The following is a 25,229-nucleotide window of genomic DNA, read 5'->3' on the forward strand; positions in this document are numbered from 1 at the left end:
CCTTTATTTTTAAAATAATTTAGGATTCATTTATCTCCCTGTAATAAAATTTAGAAATATTAACAGAATAAATTAAAGAACTACTTTGCAGTAATTTTGAAGTATAGTGCTTTGCTGTCTTTATCCAATCATCCACTAACTTCGTAACAATCCAGCATCTTACTCTTGTGTTTATATGTGCTTTCCTTTCATTATTTTGTTCAGAAGACAATTTATGTAATAGTCTTTTAATTTAAAGTGTCAAAAAAACAAAATTTTACTCTAAGGATCTAAACATAGTAATTCAGTAAACATTGAACTTTATAGTTAGTTTATAATAAAGAAAATGAATTTAAAAGGTGAGTTTTGGAAAAAGATAAATGGAACAAGTTGATCAATAGCCATGGCTAAAGCTAGTAATCCTGACTCTTAAACTGTTATTCAGAGGTCCAATTTGAAAACTTCCGTGCCTCCCCAAAATGTGTACTTAATTAGAATGAAATACTTTGACTAAAAGGGAAGAAAATAAAATATCTTCCTGGAATAATAAAAGATCTTTAAGGTTGATGTTAGCATATTTTATTGTATATGATTTGATGCCTGAAGTGTGGGTTTTTTTTAAAACACTGATTTACTTCCTGCTTTGATTTAAAGTATAATAATTAGCTAAGATCGCTTTGGCTTCTTCCAGCTTGTGGAGAGACTCCAGAACAAATTCGAGCACCAAGTGGTATAATCACAAGCCCAGGCTGGCCTTCTGAATATCCTGCCAAAATCAACTGCAGCTGGTTCATACGGGCAAACCCAGGGGAAATCATTACTATAAGGTAATTCTGATACCTTTCTGAATTACTATATAATATTACAAAATATAAATTCAGTTTCCAAGTATCATCACTCAGCATGCAGTTATATAAAAAGACAATTTTCTAAAAATGTAATAAAATATAGTTACCAATACCATATTAAGGTCCTTCCCCTACTATAAGGGTATGTGTTTTGAGTATTTTTCTGATGGTGGTAATGGATTTCCACTGAGCCACCCATGTTTTTCTAAATTCCCTTTTAACAAAAGGTGCACATTTGCAAAATAGCTTATTAGGAACAAGAGTGTAATCTTTGGCTGTGGGACAAATAAACAAAACTCACTAATCCACTTGGAGATCTAGCCCATAACCTTAGTCTCATTAGTAGAGTCCTCTATCTTAACAAGCTAAAACATGATTGTAGTGTTTACCTGTGTATATGTATATAAGACTTGAAATAAGCTGACAAGGTGTCTAGAAAAATCTCTGTTTTTATAACTTTGAAACACAAGAACTTTTGTTAAGAATACAAAATGAAAGAGGCTCCTAGGAGAAATAAAAGTTTAAGATTATAATAAATATAAATAAGAAAGCTTAAGATTCATTTTAAAAATATTTAAAATTGCAGAAAAGCACTATGGGGATAAGATACTAAGGAGAAAAGATTCAGTGGAACTAGATAACGCTTGCTTAAGGAAATTATATCAAGGCTATTAGAAAAAAATTTTGCCTGAAGGGGAGAAAAAGAAAAAAAGACTGTGCCTTAATAAGCACCTGAGGTCGGAACTGAAACACCAGTCAGAAATCATGCCTATGACAGAGGCAGTGCCTGCAAACAGCACAAAGGCATCCTCAACATTCTTTCATTAGTAACATTTTTATAGGTAAGAAGTATGGGATTTTAGTTTTGAAGAGACCTGGCAGATCACAGACTCAAATCCCTTCTTACATTTTTAAAAAAGAAGATTGTGAGTTTAGCCTACTTTTGTGGGGGGTTTTGAAATATAATTAATTAACGTACAATGTTCTATTAGTTCAGGTGTACAACATAGTGATCAGCAATTCTCTACATTATTCAGTACTCACCGTGATAAGGTAGTCACCATCTGTCACCATACCAATGTTTCTATAATATATTGACTACATTCCCTATGTTGTACTTTTCATCTCTGTGACTTATTTACTTTACAACTGGAAGTTTGTACCTCTTAATCCCCTTTGTCTATTTCATCCATCTTCCTTATTTATATCCCTTAACTAATGAGACAAACCAGTGCCTCTTGAGAAACACAACTGTGTTCAGGCCCCCTTTTTCTGAGGAAGCCATAAAACAGGCGCCATCTGGTTTGTTTTCCTCTGGTCCGTTCTGCCCCAGGCCACATATTATGGAACACTGAAGCTGAGCTTGTATAGAAACTGTTCTCTGTGAGAAGTGTGATTCTCTTGCCTGATGGATTGGTAGCATGTGCTATTAAGATGATCCTTCTGCAACAGTGCCAGTGTTGGAACCCGGACAATATGCCTATTTTCTGTTACTTATAATATGACTAAGTATAAACATGTTTACAAAATAGCGTTTTTACCATAGGGATTCCTCGTATTGGATTTCTTTCAACATAAAACTAGAGTTTTTAGAGATTTTTATCTTTTAACCTAAAAATCCAACCCCAAAATTAAATTTGCCACCTACCAGCTCAGTTCCATAAAACTTGGAAATTCTTGCCAGCACGGAGGAGGCTACATGGAATACTGCCATTTGGTTCTGATCATGTGTTGGGCCCTTAAGATTTTATAAAGGAACACTAAAACCAAGCACAATACTAAAATGCAGAACAAAATTAGAGATAAGCCATACATCTAAAAGAAAATTTCCTAAAATCCAGAAGAAGTTGATGAATTTGGATTTACACAGTCTAATGAAATCAGAAAGTGATTTTAGTAATTGTCCTAGTTCTTACTGAAATCATTATCATTTAATACCAAACTTTAAAAAGATCTACACACACACACATACACACAAATACAGTCAAATTTCACTTGTGAATATTGGTGTAATCTTAAATTGTTCAAAAGAAATTTAATTTATACCATGATCAAATGCAGCTCATTTTGACATAAAAGTCAATATTAGAAAATTCTAAATTAATTTACCATATTAACAAGTCAAAGAAAAAGTATATGATGTTTTAAAGCATTTTGATAGGGGCACCTGGGTGGCTGAGTCAGTTAAGCATCTACCTTCAGCTCAAGTCACGATTCCAGGGTTCTGGGATGAAGCCCTGCATCAGGCTCTCTGCTCAGTGAGGAGCCTGCCTCTCTCCCTCTGCCTACGTGTGCTCTCTCGCTTTCTCTCTCTCTCTGTTAAATAAATAAAAATCTCATAAAAAAATAAAGCATTTTGATAAAAAGAAAACATTCATTCCTGAGTTTAAAATAAAATTAAAATCTAGATAAAAGAGGGAAACAAATTTTGTGAATGATGTATAAGCAGTAACTTAGAGGTCTCCTTATAAAATTGGTTAAAGATTGTAACATTAAGGTATTTTTACCTTACTCCTCTCCCTTGAAACTTACCAAAATCAACAAAGGCCATCTTAACAAGAGGAGACAGAGGACTGGATTTTAATTCCATGCTTGAAGCCAAGGACTGGAGTCAGGGTGTTTTGCTCAAGAAAGAAGGCTTAAAGGGGGTGGGGGAGATGGGGTAACTGGGTGATAGACATTAAGGAGGGCAGGTGATGTAATGAGCACTGGGTGTTATATAAAACTGATGAATCACTGAGCTCTATCTCTGAAACTAATAATATACTATATGTTAATTAGTTAAATTTAAATAAAAATTTAAAAAAATTTTTTTAATTAAAAAGAAAATAGAAGGCTGAAAAAAACTTGCATTAACCACTAACCACTGCCTGAACTTATATGGGGCTGAAAACTTGGAGGTGGGAGGACATACCGTTACAAATAGGAATTTTACCAGGCTATCTACTGACTCCACGACAGGATCTGTAATGCTCTGAATCACCATGTAAAGACTGTTCTGGAATGGAGACCCAGGTGGATGTAGCTACAGAACACAGACGGGGGAGCACAGAAACAGGGTGGATTAAAAGGAGAGAGAACCAGAAAAGCTTCTACAGAATGAGCATTATTTCCAGAATGTATGGAAAATATTAATACTAACAAAAACAGCCAACAGAGTCCAAACACAAATTTACTCCAGACATGATAAACTTTATTATTTTGTTTTGTTATTTTAATTCCAGTATAGTTAACATACAGTGTTATATTAGTTTCAGGTGTACAATATAGTGATTCAACAATTCTTCACATCACCCAGTACTCATCACAAGTGTATAGTACTTTTTCCTTAACATTTTTTATGCTGTGAACACTTTGGTAGTTAGTGAAACCTATAGATCCTTTCCTAGAATGTTTTTATTTTTTATTTTTTTTAAGATTTTATTTTTTTTATTTTGCGAGAGAGAATGAGAGACAGAGAGCGTGAGAGGCAAGAGGGTCAGAGGGAGTAGCAGACTCCCTGCTGAGCAGGGAGCCCGATGCGGGACTCGATCCTGGGACTCCAGGATCACGACCTGAGCCGAAGGCAGTCGCTTAACCAACTGAGCCACCCAGGCGCCCCCTAGAATGTTTTTAAACTCACAGATCGTAATACATATTACAAAGGGAACCAATTATATTGAAGTATAGCTATCAGGTACTTTTACCAGTTTGTAATATAGTAATATATGCTTATTAACATATTAGTAAGTGATCATCCTAACAGCTACTGTAATTTCAAGGTGATTTTGAGTGTAAATAGTTATTCTAGATATCTGTTAAAACTGAAATGTAATGTGTAATTATCTGTGATTTCTGCTGGTGACAGTGAGAGATACTATAAATACTATCATGGTTTGTTGTTTATATTCATAAGTGAAATGCTAAATTTCAGTTAGAGATTAGTGAAAATAAGGTTGTAAATTTTTTCACCAAATCTGAGAATTTGAGAGGAAAATAGAAACACCGAATACTCTTACTTGGACTTTATTAGAACAAAAGTATGTTTTAGTATTTGAATTACAACATCTAAAGGTAACTACTGAAAAAATAGATAGCAATCTTGAGTATATGGTAAAGTAAAAGAAACGTAAAAAAAAAAACCTATGAATACAAAAGAACACAGGAAAGGAGGAAAATGAAAAATCTCCCCTAATAGAAGGGGGGTGTTCAATAAAAAACTCATTTAAAGGGGAGCCTGGGTGGCTCAGTCGTTAAGCGTCTGCCTTCGGCTCAGGTCATGATCCCAGGGTCCTGGGTTCGAGCCCCATATCGGGCTCCCTGCTCAGCAGGAAGCCTGCTTCTCCCTCTCTCACTCTCCAAGCTTGTGTTCCCTCTCTCGCTGTGTCTCTCTCTGTCAAATAAATAAAATCTTTAAAAAAAGAAAAACTCATTTAAATTTAAAAGACAGTCTGATCAGGTTTATTGGTTTGTTGATTGGTATGATTCTCCTATAAAGGGCTTCTAAGAACATACCCAAAACAAAACAAACACAGTTTAGAAAGGGGTGATAGAAAAAGATAAGCTTTAAAAATACTGATAAAAAGAAAGCTAGTGTAGGAAGATTAACATTAGATGTAATTGAGCTTATAATATTAGTAACAAATGAAATAATGCACTAGGAAGATGGAATCATGGTAAACTTTGTGTACCTCATAACATAGCCTAAAATACATGCAAAGCAACAAAATAGGGAGAATTACCAAGTTTGACTGATCCAGTTAGTGGAAGTTAATAAACATACCTTTAATCAGAATTCAATAGATTAAACAAAAATAGTAGAGATAGAAGAATTGATAAACAAAAATTAACAAGCTTGATCCAGTAGGAACATGTATTATATATGTGTGTTTATATTATTTCAGTGAATTAGAGAAAATACATTGTTTTCAAAAACATATGGAACATTTACAAAAAAATTGATTGTAAAACCACAAAGGAATTCTGAATTCCATTTCTAAGACTTTGCATTTTTCAGATTGTGTTCTCTGACCACAATGCAGTTAAATAAGAAACCACAATAAAACCTGAGAGGAAATAACAACAAAACCCATGTGTTTGAAAGCATATTCCTAAATAACTCCTGCACTAATGCTGAAAATCACAGTGGAACTCATAAAATATTTTTAAAATAACCATAATGAAAGTATTACATATTAAATCTGTTGGAATACATTGATAGAGTACTTAGCGAAAAATTTACAGCTTGAATGCATTGACTTAAAAATAAGCAGAATGGAAAATAAATGAACTCAGCATTTACTTAAGAGTATAGAAGGAAAACTACAGGGTAAATCTTTTTTTTTTCAAGATTTTATTTATTTATTTGAGAGAGAGAACGAGCAATGGGGAGGGGCAGAGAGGGAGAGAGAGAGAGAGAAGCAGACTCCTTACTGAGCAGGAAGCCTGACACGGGGCTTGATCCCAGGACCCAGAGATTATGACCTGAGCCACCCAGGCGCCGCACTACATGGTAAATCTTAAGTAGAAAAAGTAGTAAGGTAAGACCAGAAAATAATGAAATAGAAAGAATAAACAATAAGATTCAATAAAACAAAAAAACTGGCTCTCTGGAAACCTTGGGAAAATAAATCTCAAGGCAAGACTGAAGAAAAAAGAGAAAAGGTACTAGTAGGAATGAGCAAAAATGTCTATAATTATAAATACAATAATAGAGACTTTCAAAGTCATAAGGGAATATTAGGAATAGTTTATGGTAACACTTCTATAATTAGATGAACTGGACCATTTTCTAGAAAATGTATAATACCAAAATTGATTCAAGAATTGATTCTTCACTAAAGAAATTGAATCAACGTTCAGAAGATTCTAAACCCAAGCGGTTTTACAGGCAGGTGTTAGTAAATGAATAGATAAGGAATTCCTTAACCTGATAAAAGGTATCTGTTAAAAAAATTTTTAATCAGACTTAATGTTGAAGTTAATTTTAGTACCAAGGGCCGGGATGAGGAGGCATGCTTTCACTGCTTATACTAGAACCCTGAGTCAATGCAATAAGACAATAAATAGAAAGATTAATATGACAAATGGGAAGGAAGAGATGAAACTCTCCTTGTTTGCCAGTACTGTGCTTATCTCCATAAAAAATCCAAGCAAATATAAAGCCCACAGATATGAAAAAAAAATTTTAATGTAAGAAAGTACTATTTGCAGCTTTGTAACAAATTTTACTGTCAAGATAAAATAATAATTTCTACAAAAATTTAAATTACCAAATGTGACTCAAAAGTTTAGGGAGAGCTGATTACTAAAAAAAATGAAGAAATTGAAAATTTCTACCCTAGATCTATACTATCGAAAACAGGCACAGGGCACAGGTTTGTGATCAATGTCTTTGTTATATAAACTACTGTGAAACATAAAAAAAGAAAACCTGAAAATTAATTTTACTTTTAAATGTATTTTAACAATCCTAAATGAAATATTAGCAAACCAAATCCAAGAGTGTATACATGAATAGATACTGATTGATCATTTCTTTTGTTCTGGGAAGGATCCTGCTTTCCTCAATCTTAAACATTTTAGTGGATTTTAAAAGTGTATTAAGGGATTCCTTAGGTTGAATCTAACTAGCCCACCCATAAACAATTATCAACTTTGGATAAAAGTTTTTTAAAAAAAACTACTCAAAGGTCCTGGAAAGTAACCAGAAACTGGCAGAAACTGGAAGGAATTAAACCCTTGAAAGAAGGGATCCACCCTGATGATATGCGTTTGCTTCCTGTTAGCTCCCCATGCAAGAGTGGAGTAACTAGAACTCAAACAGACCACCAAGTCTTGTGGGCTTGAGGTGGTATCACAGGGTGGAGTTGAGGCTGTCAGAGTAGACGGAAATTGAAAAGGCAAATCCTGGAAAGGAGAGAGCCCCAATGTAGGAAGCCCTTATATCTGCATATAAATTCTTCTCAAATTCTTTGCTCTTTTCTGAACTGTGCATGCTTAAGAGACGCTAAGGAACCTGGTAGAAAGAGCTGCTCCAGGATTTCAGTGGCTGTGCACTGCAGCTGAGGCAGAGTTTGAAGTCTGAAACCTGCTGAGTTTGAGGAGCTTGGTAAATACCTTGGGATTTTATTGAAACCACAGAAATGTCATATAAGTAAAGACAATGTCCTAAAATTAAGAATTCACCGAAGACTAAGGGCAAAGCTGAACCAAACCTCCACAAGTACAGGATGACCAGACCAGGATGTTCCATGCATGATAAAACCAAGTAAGTGTAAAAATCTTGACCTATCCCTGAGAACACACAAAAATGAATTCAAGATAAGTCCTAGATATGAAAGTAAAAGCTAAAACTCTAAAATACTGGAAGAAAACATTGTTGAATATCTGGGCGTAAGCAAAGGTATTTTAGAGAGGATACTAAAAACACTAAACATAAAGGGAAAAATAAATTAGGCTCATCAAAACTAAGATTAAAAACCTCTGCTCATTAGAAGATACCATTAAGATAATGAAAAGGCAATCATATAAACTAGAAGAAAACATTAGCAATATATATATATATATCTAACAAAGGACTTGAGTCCAGAATATAAAATTAATTTTTATAACTTGAGAAAACAACCCAATTTTTTTAAATGGGCAAAAGGCTTGAACAGACACTTCACAGAAAATGTAAGAACGGCCAATAAGCACATGAAAAGATGTTCAACATCATTAGTCTTCAGGGAAGTGCACGTAGAACCACAGTGAGAGATGTCAGTTCACGCCAACTAATGACTGAGGTTAAAAGACTGACATCACCAGCTATTGGAGAGAATGTGGGTGCGGATATCTGTACATTTATCTTGCATTATAGACATGCCCCCAAATAGGTACATGTTTATACTACGTAGAGAATTTTTAAGTAAATAAGAAAAATTTCTGATGGATGAAGGATGATATAACAAAGCAATTCATAGGAAAAGAAATAGTAAACATAGGAAAAAGTGTTTCAATCTCAGTAAATAAGGAAATGGAAAATAATTGGCAACAGTTTTTTAAAAAACAGAATATCCCAATTTTCCAGAGTCATGGAATATAAGGTTCTTTCATAAGACTCAATGGATATTAATTGGTATAAATATTTCTGTCAGTGTCTGTCAAATTTAAAGTGGAATTTTGTCATTTGACCTAGGAATTCTACTTAGAAAAATTTGTCCTAGAGAATTATTTGCTCATGTAGAGATACCTGTATAAGGATTCTTTAAACCATAATAGTGGAAAACTGGAAACAAATTATCTGTCAGTCTTTGCTATAGTTACTCAGACTATTTAAAGAGGAAATATCCTGATGTCACAATCTTTGAATAATTAATTTCATTATCACAGTTTAAGGCAAAGGCAAGGAGATAAAGTCAGAAATTCCCTTCTTGGTGGAGACATGTTATTGGAAAATAGTATCTTAGTTTCTCTTTTTTCATAGCAGTAGTTAATTTTGTATGTGCTCTCGACTTTTTTTTGCATGCCCATATTTTGTGAACTACAAAATAATCTTTGACTATAACATAACTTCTGTGAAAAAAAAAATTCCCAAACTTAGAGATTTTTCACTATTGATAAAGATTTTGTTTGTTCATTTTTACTTTTTTTACTTTCCTTGGGTTTGTGCTATTTGCTCTCCTGAAAATGTAACCTGTAAACTTTCCACTAAGCAAGCAAATGAACCAGTCTAATCTAAGAGGAGGCTGACTTTCTGTGTGTACTTCAGTTTATCAGATTATGGAGTGGTGTCTCTAGTTCAAATACATGACAGTTAGGATATTCTGAATTAGAAGTGGTCCTTCCTAAACACACACAAACAGAAGAAAAAGAAACAAGGTGCCAACTAGTACCCATTGTTTTTTTAGCGTTATTTTGGAGTCTGGTATTACATATGAAGAAGTATTTGAGAATCTGGGAAAAAGATATAAACATTAGGAACATAGAAACAGTGTTATTGTTTGCTGATGATAATGGTTGTATGCCTGGAAAACCCAGGAAAATCAATGAATATGGAGGCTTATAATAAAGTCCTCAGTTATATTGTATTATTATGAGATTTTTTCCAAAATTACTCTTATTAATAGCCTTTTCTGACTTTTTATTTCTAGTTTTCAGGATTTTGATATTCAGGGGTCCAGAAGATGCAGTTTGGACTGGTTGACAATAGAAACATACAAGAATATTGAAAGTTACAGAGCTTGTGGTTCAACAGTTCCACCACCATATATTTCTTCCCAAGACCACGTCTGGATCAGGTTCCATTCCGATGACAGTATCTCTAGAAAGGGTTTCAGACTGGCATATTTTTCAGGTGTGTTTTTAAAAAAGATAATGAACAGAATGCTGTGGTGTTAAGTACCAAGTCACTTTGGGGCTAGTCTTCTAAAACAATTTCCATTTAATTGTGACTACGCCTCGAGGTGATTGAGATTGAAGAAGGTTCTGTGCTCTAGAGCACAGTCTCTAAAAGGTGTTTTGTATATTCTCATAAAATGATCAATTTTAGAAACTAAGGTCAACTTTCTTTTTAAATATTTAAATAACATTTATTTTAAAAGTAACTTTTTTTCCCTCAAGTGTTTACTGATATCCTGAAAGTTACTTCAGAAAGTATTTTTGTGTGTCTAAATTAACCATTGTCTTTACAGCTTCACAGAAAATACGTTGCATTTCACCTCCATGGTTTGTAGTATCAGAAGTCTTCCTATACTACTCTGAATCTTTTCTTTCAAAATGTGTGACCAGATCATACATATGTGAATAACTCAGAGTATTAGAATTATATATACTTTTTGCTGAAAATCATTTTACATCTTCTAAAATTTGTAATCGTCTTTCAGCAAATATGCAACTTTTTCTTTTTTCTTACAAACACAGTCTTTGTAATACTTACTTAGCTTCTGAAGCACATTTTCTGTCTCCTCTTTACCAATAAGTAAATTGTTAATGAAGAAGTAAGTATTGTAAACATTGTTAGTTTTGGAGACCATAAGGCTCTAATATTTGATTTTCTTCCCCTACCCTCTTATTGATGTATATTTAGGATGGTACACTACAATAATTGGAATTTTATGGGTATTTCAAGTTTTTTTCTCTCTCTCTGCCTTTACTATTTTGATAAATAAATTTATACCTTTAGCTGAGATTCATGCAGTGTTTTGCTTTTATGTAAAACAATAGAATTATAAAATGGAAGTGTTGTGTTATGATTATATGAAACATTGGCAACCATATATAAAGTTAATCTTATGATAATCTTAGCAGAAATTTGGGTCTAAATAGTAGGATTACAAAATAGTGTATGCTATATGACACATATAGCAAAATATATATATAAACAAGAACTAGAAAAGAATATGAAAAAATTGATTTGGAAAGGTGATTATTATGGATGAATTTTTCTTTATTTCAGTATGCCTGTCATTCTAAATGATGTTTATACAATAAATTATTTAAAAATTTTAGGCAGTATAGTCTATTGGCTCATGTATCTTAGATTACTAAATGTTCTGCAGTAAAATAGCTCTCTACAAAAGCAGAACTGTTCTCCTCCCTTTTTTTTCCCAAGTTTTTATTTTAATTCCAGTTAATACACAGCATAATGTTGGTTTCAGGAGTAGAACTTAGTGATTCATCACTTACATACAACACCTGGTGCTCATCACAGCAAGTACCCATCACCCATTTAAAGCCATCCCGCTACCCACCTCTGCTCCAGCAACCCCCAGTTTGTGTTCTCTTCACTTTGGGTCAAAATACAAACATCTTCGTGGAACAAACAATAGGTGTTTAAAATAAATTGAATTGTTGAGCCAATATTAATTTGTTGAGTCAATATTAATTTGCTGTTAGAACCTAATCTATTTTTTAAAATAAGATTTTTTTAAACCCCTATCGCTTAGCCTTGGTTAATATTTATTATAAAAATACCACTTGCTGTTCTGTATCTTTTAAAGAGCATGGTTTTTTCCTCCTTTCCTCTCCATCTGCGTCCTCCCCACGCCCTCCCAGGGAAATCAGAAGAACCCAACTGTGCTTGCGATCAGTTCCGCTGTGGCAACGGCAAGTGTATACCTGAAGCCTGGAAGTGCAATGGCATGGACGAGTGCGGGGACGGGTCTGACGAGGTCTGCGCCCGAGAAGCGGATCCCCCGACGGCCGCTTCCTTTCAGCCCTGTGCCTACAACCAGTTCCAGTGTCTGTCTCGGTTCACCAAGGTTTACACTTGCCTCCCCGAATCTTTAAAATGCGACGGCAACATTGACTGCCTGGACCTCGGAGACGAGATCGACTGTGACATGCCGACCTGCGGGCAGTGGCTAAAATATTTCTACGGTACTTTCAATTCTCCCAATTATCCGGATTTCTATCCTCCCGGAAGCAACTGCACCTGGTTAATAGACACTGGTGATCATCGTAAAGTCATTTTACGCTTCACCGACTTTAAACTCGATGGTACTGGTTATGGCGACTACGTCAAAATATACGATGGATTAGAAGAGAATCCACACAAGCTTTTGCGGGTCTTAACGGCTTTTGATTCTCATGCACCTCTTACGGTTGTTTCTTCTTCTGGACAGATCAGGGTCCATTTTTGTGCCGACAAAGTGAATGCTGCAAGGGGGTTTAATGCCACTTACCAAGTAGATGGCTTCTGTTTGCCTTGGGAAATACCCTGTGGGGGTAACTGGGGGTGTTACACAGAACAGCAGCGCTGTGATGGGTACTGGCATTGCCCCAACGGAAGGGATGAAATAAATTGCACCATGTGCCAAAAGGAAGAATTCCCATGTTCCCGAAACGGAGTCTGTTATCCTCGTTCTGATCGCTGCAACTACCAGAATCATTGCCCAAATGGCTCAGATGAAAAAAACTGCTTTTTTTGCCAGCCAGGAAATTTTCACTGTAAAAACAATCGTTGTGTGTTTGAAAGCTGGGTGTGTGATTCTCAGGATGACTGCGGTGATGGCAGTGATGAGGAGAATTGCCCGGTAATTGTGCCTACCAGAGTCATAACTGCAGCCGTCATAGGGAGCCTTATTTGTGGCCTGTTACTGGTCATTGCACTGGGATGTACCTGTAAGCTCTATTCTCTGAGAATGTTTGAACGAAGGTCAGTATCAAGACAAAACTATAGGGCGCCTGGGTGGCTCAGTTGGTTCGGCAACTGCCTTCGGCTCAGGTCATGATCCTGGAGTCCTGGGATCGAGTCCCGCATCGGGCTCCCTGCTCAGCGGGGAGTCTGCTTCTCCCTCTGACCCTCCCCCCTTTATGTGCTCTCTCTCTCTCTCTCCCTCTCTCTCTCATTCTCGCTTTCTCAAATAAATAATAAATAAAATCTTAAAAAAAAAAAAAAAAGACAAAACTATAGAGGCTGTGCCTTCTACAATAAACCTGGTCCCGGTATTTGCAATAGAACTGTAGCATGATCAGCAATAGACTTTAGTTTTATACTATTTTTGGAAATAAATCTTTCATGATTTATGAAATGAGTGTGAAAAGATTAAGACCCAAGAGGCTAAACACGTTTTAAAAACTAATAGAGTTATGAGGTGAGAAAAGCCAATCTGTATCTACCAGTTTCTGTTTTCAGATTAATCTGTTTTATAGGAACTTTGCAAGCTGCAGTTCTCAGTTGTAATGTTTTAACCTGTGTTTTTATAAATATGAATTCAACAGTTGCAAATATTTGAGACCCTACTGTGTTCAAAGCACTATACAAATGAGTAGAAAAATGAATAAGGCATAATCTCACAGGTACTTTACAGTTAGGAGGAAGTCATTAGTGGGTGGAATAAGATGACAAAAATATAAATGCTGTAAGAGCTACAAAACAAAGTGGTATAAAAGTCAAAAGATACCTAATTTGATGAGGGGATATGGAAAGGCTTTTATTGAAGAAGTGCCATTTGAAATCTGTAAGTAGAATGTAGATACGGAAAAGGTATTGTGGTTGAAAAAAGTAGCCTGGGAAAATGGTGTAGAAGTAGGAATCCCCAGCATTGCTTGGAAAAGTAGCACATAGTTCAGTGTGTCTGGAGCCTAAGACACATATGAAGGGCTAAAAGGTAAAACTTAGAACACAGGACCAGTGTCATGTTGTGGAGGACCCTGAGGGCCATGTGTCAGAGTTCTCAGTTAAGTAAGAAATGGTTAAGCATTAAAGGGTGACCTTCAGGGAAGGTTTTCTTCCACGTGGTGCAGGATAAACTGGACCTGGGAGAAGCTGTTGGCAGAGAGAGGTCCCTTAGGAGGCTGTTGTGGAGACAATGACCCGGGAGAGTTACAGATAATAGATTCAGTGAAGACCTTCATGTCCCAGACAGCTAAGATAATAGATGCACAGAATCAGAGTAATCAAGCTGCATCTTTTCTTTGAGCAAGTATAAATGGCCAGAAGACTTTTTACTGCACTGCAGCATAAGAGCTCAATGAAGAAGAGTCCGAGGTCTTGAGTTTAAGAACAAGCTATGCCAGAAAGTGTATTGGCGACTCAATTCACTCTTTTCTTCATCTGTAAACTACATGTGTTGAACTTGATGATTACTTTCACCTAAAATCCAAAGCCCCTTATGTTCTTAGGGGTTTGAAGATCTAATACCTTTACCTTTTATGGGGATTTCTAATTCATTAAAACTTAGTGATCCAAGCTCTAAGTATAAAGCCCCATGAGGCTAGACTGTCTTCTTCTTTGTATTCTCAGTGTAGGAATGGTATAGATATTCGATAAATGTTGGTTGACTAAGCTTTAAATATGGTCAAATATATTAAGGTTCAGATTGTTTTCATTGTTGATTAAAAAATTATTAGTTTGGCTTGCCCTTTTTTTTTTTTTTAACTCTTTTTCTCCCCCTGTTTTCTCTCAAAGGTCATTTGAAACACAGTTGTCAAGAGTGGAAGCAGAATTGCTAAGAAGAGAAGCTCCTCCCTCTTATGGACAATTGATTGCTCAGGGTTTAATTCCACCAGTTGAAGATTTTCCTGTTTGTTCACCTAATCAGGTATGTTGCGTTATATGATTTCTGTTTCATAAAATGAATTATATATTTGTATATATGATAAAGGAACTTTGTTATAATTTTTGCAGTCAAGTCAAGGATTAAATATATGGAGGATTTGAAATTTTAATTGTTTCATTGTATTTTAACAAATGCTACAAAATCAGTTTTTTAATTCTTCTGATTTAGTTATGTGATTCTTAAGCATTTTACTCTTAAGATGATTTGGTTCATTAAAATTCAGAAGTAAAGTTTGGTAAGTTATTTTCTATTTGAACTAAACATCTGGAAGATTAAAAATGAATGTTAAAATTAGTATGCTGTATTAGTATCATGCTAGATTAACTAGTTAATAAGTAAAAGTAATTGTAATTAAATAACATTTCCACCTGACTTGAGGGAAAACTTCTTCATAGCTAGATTTTACAGTGTTTAAGAATTCATACTATTTTCTTTAAATAGTGACTAGTAACATATTAGTAACATGCCAGTTAACTAGTTAATAATAAAAGTAATTGCAATGAAGTTAACATTTCCACCTGACTCGAGGGAAAACTTCTTCACAACTAGATTTTATAGTGTTTAAGGATTCATCTCATTTTCTTTAAATAGTAACTCATTCTTGATTAATGTTTCTGAATTCTTTAAATTTCTATTAGCATTTAAAAAATTTCTTTTTCAGGAACGACTGGGTGGGTGGCTCAGTCAGTTAAGTGTTGGACTCTTGATCTCAGCTCAGGTCTTGATCTCAGGGTCATGAATTTAACCCCCATTATGTTCTCCACCCTGAGGCTGCCTTCAAGAGTTTAGCCAATTGTGGAGTTAGAGGAAGTTAGATGTAATTTGCTAAGTAATGTAATTTGTAATTTGCTAAGTAAACAATTCAGAAGTTCCACTGGTTGGAATTTTGTGTGCAGAATAGGAAAAAGGCTGCCTTCAAGAGATTAGCCAGTTGTGGAGTTAGAAGAAGCACAAGGCAGCTCTCAGCTCAGGTCTTGATCTCAGGGTCTTGAGTTTAAGCCCCATAATGTTCTCCATTCTGGGCTTGGAGCCTACTTAAAATAAATAAGTAATATATTATATTATATTATATTATATTATATATATATAATTTCTTTTCCAAAGCTTAAATTATACCATGGTTCATAAAGGTATAAGGATGGGGCTCCTGGGTGGCTCAGTTGGTCAAGTGTTTGACTCTTAATTTCGACTCAGGTCATGATCTCAGGGTCATGGGATCAATCCCCACATCCGGCTCTTTGCTCAGTGGAGAGTCTGCTAGAGATTCTCTCTCTCCCTCTCCCTCTGTGCCCCCCCCACGCACATGCACTCTCTCTCTCTCTCAAATAAATAAATCTTAAAAAAATTAAGGTATAAGGATATATACATTTAAAAATGTAAATTCATCCAGAAATATTCATAAAAATTGATAAACATTGTTTTCCCAGTGATCTAATTCTGTGCAAAAATCCCAGTGATCTAATTTCTGGTAAATAAGATTTCTGATTACAGTCTGTCACCTTTATTTGCGTCTTTTAGGAAATATTTGGTGAGAATTTATAGTTTTAAAAATATTTCTCCGGATGTAATTTGCTAATAAGTAAACAATTTAGAAGTTCCACTGGTTGGAATTTTGTGTACAAAATAGGAAAAAGCTATATTCTTTTGACCACGTGGAAGGTTTCTTTTTAGGTAGGAACTCAAACAGTGGTTAATTCCACCCACCCAGGGCGCCTGGGTGGCTCAGATGGTTAAGCATCTGCCTTCGGCTCAGGTCATGATCCTGGGGTCCTGGGATCGAGTCCCGCATCAGGCTCCCTGCTCCTTGGGAGCCTGCTTCTCCCTCTGCCTCTCTCTCTCTCTCTCTCTCTGTCTCTCATGAATAAATAAATAAAATCTTTATAAAAAAAAAAATTCCACCCACCCACCCACTCCACCATCTGCCACCCACCACCCCTCTACACAAAGCAGCTCTCATCTTTATAGAAATTACAAGTTCAGGGGTTCCCAAAATGATTTTTAGTTTTGATAGTTCACTACATGGACTCAGAACCCACTGAAAGCTGTTATACTCATGGTTATGGTTAATTACAGGGAAGGACCTAGATGAAATCAGCCAAAGGAAAAGACACATGGAACAGGGTTCAGGAGGGTACCAAACACAGATCTTCCAGTTCTCGTCTCCCCATAAAGTCAAGACAGTGTTACTGTCTCAACACAGGTGTATGACAGTGTGCACAGAATACTGCCAAGTAGGGAAGCTCACCCAAGACTTGGCCTCCAGAGTTTTTACTGGGGCTCCATCCCAGAGGTGTGATTAACTGCACATGTGGCTGATCTCAGTCTCCAGCCCCTGCAGAAATTGACTGATACTGCTGACCCAGAGCACCCACCCTGCATCACATTGCTGGTGTGGCTTCAAGCCTCCCCCTCAGACACAGCGTTCTCTGTATCTGGCTGGCCCAAGGCCCCAGGCAAGGAAACCCCTGTCAGAGATGACATTGTAAGGGCTTAGAGATCACATCCCAGAAGTAGAGGGCAAAAGTCAGACCTCACCTGGGTAAGTTTTAATTCTTTACTACATACTACACCATTCTTTAGATTTATAATTTACCCTTATGAGGAAATTGTACTTCAACAAAGTTTTAAAATAAAGTACATTTATGAATAGTAAGCTAGATTTTATTCAGTTTATGAGATAAACTTTCAAGTTTAAAACTTTTGGTAATTCTTAAATTTTCATAAGGTTTTTAAAAAGAAAAATAATATTCTAAATTACAATCCCATTCAAAAATAGAAATGCTTTCTAAAGAATGCTTTCTTCTGCATCATAAACTGAAGAAGTATATAAAATTATTCCTAAAACATTCATGAGATCCCCTTATAGAATCTAATGTTAAATTAATTTTAATTAAACGGACTTTTAACTAAGTAGAGGGCTTCACCTCACTATGACAGACTGTAGTGTGAAAGTCAGCATTGTTGATTTTAATGAGAGCTGCATAAAAGAGAAGCTTATCTGCAGAGCCTCTGTTCGTTGCTAGGTGTAACATAGTGCTCACACAAAAGCTTTAGAACTTGAGTGCTGAATGGTGAGGACCACATTTATGGAGAAGTTCCTTAAGGATGTGAACCTTTTTTTTTTCTTTTTTTAATTTATAATTAGGTACTTCTTTGTTTTTTTAACATTTTTTTATTTTATTATGTTAATCACAATACATCATTAGTTTTTGATGTAGTGTTCCATGATTTATTGTTTGCGTATAACATCCAGTGCACCATTCAGTACTTCTTAATGGGTGAAAAATCTCAACTCATTTGTATAGCAAATCTATGTATGCTGATACTCAGATTTCTTATTGACAGTCTGTGCTTTACTAAGGCTAGGTTATTAAATATTCCTGTGAAAGTAGTTTCTTTGCTTTCTCTGAATTAGATTCCTGAGTTTATGTTTTACAAGTAAATTTAATACCCATCTTGAAGAGAGATGAAGAGCCATGCTATCACATCTTTCCTTTCCCTCTTTTCTTCTATGAGGGTAAAGGCAGGAGCTATTCATTTTGGCAGAGGGAAATTATATCATCATTGAAAAGGGAGTACATCAACTCACCATCCTTTCCTGGAAATACTGTGTTTTAAATACCAAATGCCACAAATGAAAACTCTGTTCCAAGTTTGAATACTCCTTTTTATAACCACTAGATGGAGCTTGAAGACTGTTTTAAATAAATGTATGTTAAAAATAATCCATAAATGTATTCATCTAGGAAAAAGTAAATTTTCAAAGGATATGATAATTTATGATTAATGCTAAGCTGTAGAAAGTAAAACCTAATCTTTAAAGACCGAGAAGAGTCCAAATGTCTCAAATACCATTGTGTAGTGCTATAAGCAAATTTTTTTAGCTTGTTTCCTGTGCTGTATTACAAATTAATTAATTCTCTTATTTATGACAATAAAAATCAATCTTCAGCGTCCATTCATTCAACAAATCCTTGAGAACCAACTGTGCAATATAACTTTCACATGTTTTAGAAAACTTCAGTCTTGTAAATCAAATCTGACTTGTTCTATGTTTTAAAAAAGAAAAATGTAAAACAGATAAAGGGCCTAGTTTACCTTCCTAGCTAGAGAACTATCAAATAATTTTGTTTTTCAGCTTTGGTACACTTTTAGAATTGGATTACAGGGGGCATCTGGGTGGCTCAGTCATTAAGCATCTGCCTTCGGGTCAGGTCATGGTCCCAGGGTCCTGGGATCGAGCCCCACATCGGGCTCCCTGCTCCACGGGAAGCCTGCTTCTCCCTCTCCCACTCCCCCTGCTTGTGTTCCCTCTCTTGCTCGCTCTCTCTCTGTCAGATAAATAAATAAAATCTTAAAAAAAAAAATTGGATTACAATGTGCAGTTTTAAAAATAAAATAGTTGTAACTGATATTAAATATCACTTTAAAGTCACATATATAAATAGTGAAGTGTCAAGAAAATCTAAAGCAAGTGAACAATGGTATAAGTTATAGATTAGATTCTGTAGTAGGGTGAACCTATATAGATGAGAGAATTTAATGCATCCCTCATAGACCCTAACAATCAATAATAGCATCTTTAACCACAACACATTCTTACTCAAAGGGTGTTTTCTATTTTCACACTTCATTGTTAGCTATCTTAAGATCTTTTCTTATTTTTTGTAGGCTTCTGTTTTGGAAAACCTGAGGCTAGCAGTACGATCTCAGCTTGGATTCACTTCAATCAGGCTTCCGATGGCAGGCAGATCCAGCAACATTTGGAATCGTATTTTTAATTTTGCAAGATCACGTCATTCAGGGTCATTGGCTTTGGTCTCAGCAGATGGAGATGAGGTCGTCCCTAGTCAGAGTACCAGCAGAGAACCTGAAAGAAATCATACTCACAGAAGTCTGTTTTCCGTGGAGTCCGACGACACAGACACAGAAAATGAGAGAAGAGATATGGCAGGAGCATCTGGTGGGGTTGCAGCTCCTTTGCCCCAGAAAGTCCCTCCCACAACAGCAGTCGAAGCAACAGTGGGAGCAAGTGGAAGTTCCTCAACTCAGAGTACCCGAGGTGGTCACACAGAGAATGGAAGGGATGCAACAAGTGTGGAGCCCCCGGGTGTGAGTCCAGCCCGTCACCAGCTTACAAGTGCACTCAGTCGTATGACTCAGGGGCTGCGCTGGGTACGCTTTACATTAGGGCGATCCAGCTCTGTAAATCAGAACCAGAGTCCTTTGAGACAGCTTGATAATGGGGCACATGGAAGAGAAGAAGATGATGATGTCGAAATGCTGATTCCAGTTTCTGATGGAGCTTCAGACTTTGATGTGAATGACTGCTCCAGACCTCTTCTCGATCTTGCCTCAGATCAAGGACAAGGGTTTAGACAGCCATACAGCGCAACAAACCCTGGAGTAAGGCCAAGTAATCGAGACGGCCCCTGTGAGCGCTGTGGTATTGTCCACACTGCCCAGATACCGGACACTTGCTTGGAAGTAACACTGAAACAGGAGACGAGTGATGATGAGGCTTTGTTACTTTGTTAGGTATGAATCGCAGCAAGGGAGATTGTGTACAAGTTGGAGCAATATCCATTCGTTGTTTTGTAACTTTACAATTATACTAGTTTTAATTTAAAAACAAAAAAGATGCAGGGTGATTTCTTATTATCATATGTTAGCCTGCATGGTTAAATTAAACAACTTGTAACTCTATGAACTTTAGAGTTTACTGTTTTAGCAGCTGAAATTGCATTATGTATTCATATTGTTCAATAATGTTCTTCCATTTGTTTCTAATTGTTTTTATCCTGGTACTGTAGTTCACAGTAGAAGTATGGCTGCTGAAACTCATTTGACTGTCAGTTTCTCTCTCCTATGTTAAAACATTTGTTTGTACAAAACAGTACCTTCTTTTCATTGAACCCTTTATGCTGTTTGCCAATACATCTTGCAACTTAATATACCAGATGTTAAGGTTGTTAATGTACAAAAAAAGGCCCCTTATATTCTTCAGATGTTTTTATTTGTATAACATTTGTCTAAATATTATTGGATTTCATCATAATATGAGCTTGTCAAAGGGAAAAACCTTGTCTAAAAAATTTTCTCTTACATTTAACATTCAGTGATGTGAGATTTAGATAGAGTTAGATAAATTAATGGCAAAAACAAAACTTTTATAGATTTTCTAATGTTGACTTTAATACTCTAATATGGTACAAACCAAATGGTAAAATCCCAAGTCATTTCTTTTTTCATCTCTATTTAGGGACAGAATTAAACAGATGAAGATACTCTACTATGCATTAAATCTTGAACTTTATAAAATATGTACAAAAATTGTACAAGATAAGTTCCAAATGGTAATGTCCTTCCCTGGTACAGGGTTATGCTTGTATTGGACCCTAGGGATTTGCACTAAAATCATATCAAGGTCACAGATGAGTTTAGTGCACAAGCACTATCACTTTAAATACTGTCATTTGCTATCACAATGACTATATATTTCCATAGCTTTGGGGGGGGCATTTTTATTACAACTTGAAATTGCTTTGCTGGTTTCATATTTATTTGTTGTATTTAAAGACTGCATTATTGTAAGAGTGATTTTCAATATATTTTATTCATGGGGGGATCATGCTACATGTCAAAAAGCAAATTAAGAAATCATTCAGATCCACCCCCCCTTTTTAAGTAGAATGAATTGCAAACCCCGCATATTTTTTTATTGTCAATTCTTGTTTATTTATTCTTTAGCTGTTTTAGTAGCTTAATGATTGAGTATGAAAAAATGTATTTGTGTGTGATTATTGCTATTTATTAAATTTTCGGTACTTTGCTGAATGTCATTTTAAAGCATGTTTGAGGTCTTGTGTATTTGTCGTGTTATGCTGTCAGGAAGAACTGACTGAAATGTTTTAATATGTATCAAAAATTAAAATCACTTTTTTTTGTATTGCCTTGAGGTACTTTTTAAATCAGAGTTGCTGTTTATTTTTGTTGCATTTTTGTGCATACACAGATTCAGGCCATAAGATATGCAGTGTGTCTAGAAGAAAAAAATGAAGGGTGGATAACAGTCTTCCTTAACCACTTTATAGTAAAGTAGTAGGTTACACCAGCACTCGAGGGTCAAAATTCCTAAGGAACTGAATAAATTTGCCTTTGAGAACACTGCTTCTTAATTAATGTTTCTTAGAAGATGCAATAACTCAATCAGTTCTCTTATACGATTTTCAGATGCATTTCAAACCCCTATAGAATATTTTCCTGGCAGAATTTGCATTACCTAATTAATCTTGTTTAGGTCCTACTAATAATATACTATATTATATAGGTTTCTTGATTTTGTTTTTGGCATGTCTTAATTTCTTTTTTTAATTAACTAACACATCTTCCTGGTTCAAACAGTAAAAAGTAAGTCTCTCCTCTATCCCTGACACCCATCCTTTAGTTCCTTTCCAAAGGGTTAAGTACCATACCAGATTCTGTATACCCCTCCAGAGATAGATACCGTGTAGATACATAAATGTATCCATATGTATAAAGGCCATATATGGCAATACAAATTGTAACATACTATACATATTTTTTCTGCACCTTTTTTTAAGGGAAAAATGTATCTATTTGAGTTTGAATATTAAAACTAAAGTTGGGTATTTCTGTTACTTGATTTTTTCCATTTAAATCACAATCTATCCTGAATTCAAGGCTCCATTTTTTTCCCCCAGTTAATTTTATCCTGAAGCTCTTTATTAAATAATGCATTCTTTCCTTACTATTTGAAATGACGCTTTTATCATATAATTTACATGTTACTTGGATATATTTCTAGACTCCTATTCTCTAAATTGATCTACCCTTTTTCTGTATTAGCCCTACACTGTCTTAATAACTAATGTTTAAATATTTCAAATATTCTTATTTTTCTATTTGAACTTTAGAATCGACCTAGTGAGTTTCACAAGCCATTAGTACTTTTGCCGGGGGGCGGCGGGGGGGACACTTTTAGTTTTATAGATTAACCTAGGAAAATTTGACATCTATCATGTTAAAGCTTCTGTCTTAATCATGGTACCTATCTAAAAATGGTGCCCATTCGTTCAAGCCTTTTTTTTATTGTTTCCTTCAGACATGTTTCATATTTTACTTTATAGAGCTCATATATGTTCTTAAGAGTTTAATCTTCGGAATCTCCTTGGTTTTGATACCAATATTAAGGAAGTCCTTTCTGTTTATTAATTTTCTACCTACCTACCAGCCTGCCATTTTCTTATAGTTAGTAATATTATTTATTTTGTGTTTTCCGTTACACAATTATATCTTCCAGTTTGCATACCTCTTTACATTTTAATTGCATTGTCTAGTACTTCTAGAACATGTTAAATATATAGTTAACCATGTTAAGGAGTATCCATTGATCCCTATGTTACAAAAAGCCAAGAATGCATGTTGAATTTTATCACATGCCTTATCACTATGGAGATGATCATATGATTTTTTCTCCTTTGATCTTTTAATATGAATTTTAATATATTTTGTAATTTTGAACTATTCTTGCATTACTGACATAAACTACTTAGCCATGTGTATTATTTTAATATATTGCTAGAATTATATTTTATTTCGGGTATTTGCCACTGTACTCATCAATGAGATTAGTCTATAGTTTGTGTGTGCTGTCTTTAGGAGGTCTGGTTATTAATTTTATGCTGGAGAATTTACAAACTTCTTTTCCTTTGCTCTGGAACAGTTTAAATTGCATTGGAATGAATGTTCCTTAAAATTTCAGTGAAATTATCTGGGCCTGATAGATGTTTGGCAAATAGCTCTTGGACAACTTTGTCGGTATCTTCTGTGGTTAATTGGTCTGTGTAGTTTTTCTATCTTAACTGAGATCGTAAGTCATCCATTTCACCCAGGTTTTTAAATTTAGTTACCTAGAGTTGAGCAGAGTTACCTCTTTCTCTTTTGTGCATGTGGCTCTCCATTGTGTATTGTTTGCTCCTTTATTTTCTTAATTAAGATAGCTAAAAGTTGACCTTTTAAAACATTTTTTTGTTCGGGGCGCCTGGATGGCTCAGGCGTTAAGCGTCTGCCTTCAGCTTGGGTCATGATCCCAGAGTCCTGGGATTGAGCCCTGCATCCGGCTCCCTGGTCAGCGGGAAGCCTGCTTCTCCCTCTCCCACTCCCCCTGCTTGTGTTCCCTCTCTCACTGTGTCTGTCTGGGTCAAATAAATAAAATCTTTAGAAAAACAAAACAAAAACATTTTTTGTTTGTTTCTCCCAGAGTGGTGTGTTTTGAATGTCTCTGTTCTATGATTTTTCTGTTTTCCAGTTAACTGACTTTCACTTTAGTAAATTTCCCACTTTTTGCTTTTCTTAGTTCATTTGCTGTTTTTTTCCCTAACTCCTTGAGTTAAAACTTCATTCATTCACTTTTATTTCCTAATTATTAATATGAGATGTAAGGTGTAGACTTAAGTCTAAGCACTGCTTAAGCTGAATCAGGTGTATTGGTGTTGCCATTACTTTTATATTCTATGTGTTTTGAAGTTTCAGTATTTATTTCCTCTTTAATCCAAAAGTTGTTTTACAGAAGTTTTTTCCTTTTTTCTTTGCTCTTTTTTTCTCAGATAAAGGGATTTTTGTTTTCTGATTCTTACATTAATTTCATTTTTATGGCATCAAGATCAGAATATGTTATGTGTATTATTTGGAGAGATTTGAGGAGTTTATTGTTCTTTCTCAATTTTTAAAATGCTCCAGAAACACTTCTAAAAAGTGTGTTCTCTGTTTAAAGGATACAGATCTTAGTAGATATTCCTCAGATTTATCATGTTTAGATCTTCTCCACAGTACTTTTGTCTTGTCTCAATTTATCACAGCTCCAGGATTAATTTGGAAGAGACTAGAAGCCAAAGAGACTGTGTTAGGGTTCTATGGGCCCCAGCCCTGCCTTAGGCCCCACCACTTATGTTAATCAGCCAGGACTGAGAACATAAGTGTAGGATGAAGGGGGGTTTTCCTACAAGCTGTTGAGGTTTTAGTCTCTACTGCTGCTTACCACCATCATCCACTGTTAAGCTGGAAATAAATGGGCAAGAGGTTAAAAAGAGTCCTGTACATTCAATACGCTAGGTATTCGTTGAGTGATGTTTACAAGAGTTTACCTTACTGCTGCTGCTTTCTAGCTGCTTGCTTGTTCCTTCACACCCTTGCTCCTGAACTTCAAGAGAGAAGATGACAGCAACTTCATAGGACCTGTTTTACTCACCCTGTTTAAAAATTAATGGAAGCAGGCAGTAGAGAGAAAGGCTGGTTCTCAGAATAACTGCACCCTTGTTCAGAAATAGCTTCCTTGTGTGAAAATTAAGAAATAGCA

The 25,229-nt window shown here is 35.4% G+C and overlaps 1 protein-coding gene across 1 annotated transcript in view; it reads left to right on the top strand.

Moving 5' to 3' along the window:
• The window catches only part of LRP12 (LDL receptor related protein 12), a 52,787-nt gene extending 31,986 nt beyond the window's left edge, over positions 1-20,801 (top strand). The window contains exons 3-7 of the mRNA XM_088022884.1: positions 671-806; positions 9,941-10,143; positions 11,844-12,945; positions 14,701-14,833; positions 19,523-20,801. Of these exons, the coding sequence (XP_087879010.1) occupies positions 671-806; positions 9,941-10,143; positions 11,844-12,945; positions 14,701-14,833; positions 19,523-20,389 (2,441 nt within the window). The 3' untranslated portion in view covers positions 20,390-20,801. The remainder of the gene's footprint in view (positions 1-670; positions 807-9,940; positions 10,144-11,843; positions 12,946-14,700; positions 14,834-19,522) is intronic.
• Positions 20,802-25,229: the final 4,428 nt, after the last annotated feature.

This window comes from Eumetopias jubatus, unplaced genomic scaffold (genome assembly GCF_037043125.1).
Source record: "Eumetopias jubatus isolate StellerSeaLion01/CBP00866 unplaced genomic scaffold, mEumJub1_p1.0 scaffold_4, whole genome shotgun sequence".
Classification (NCBI taxonomy): domain Eukaryota; kingdom Metazoa; phylum Chordata; class Mammalia; order Carnivora; family Otariidae; genus Eumetopias; species Eumetopias jubatus.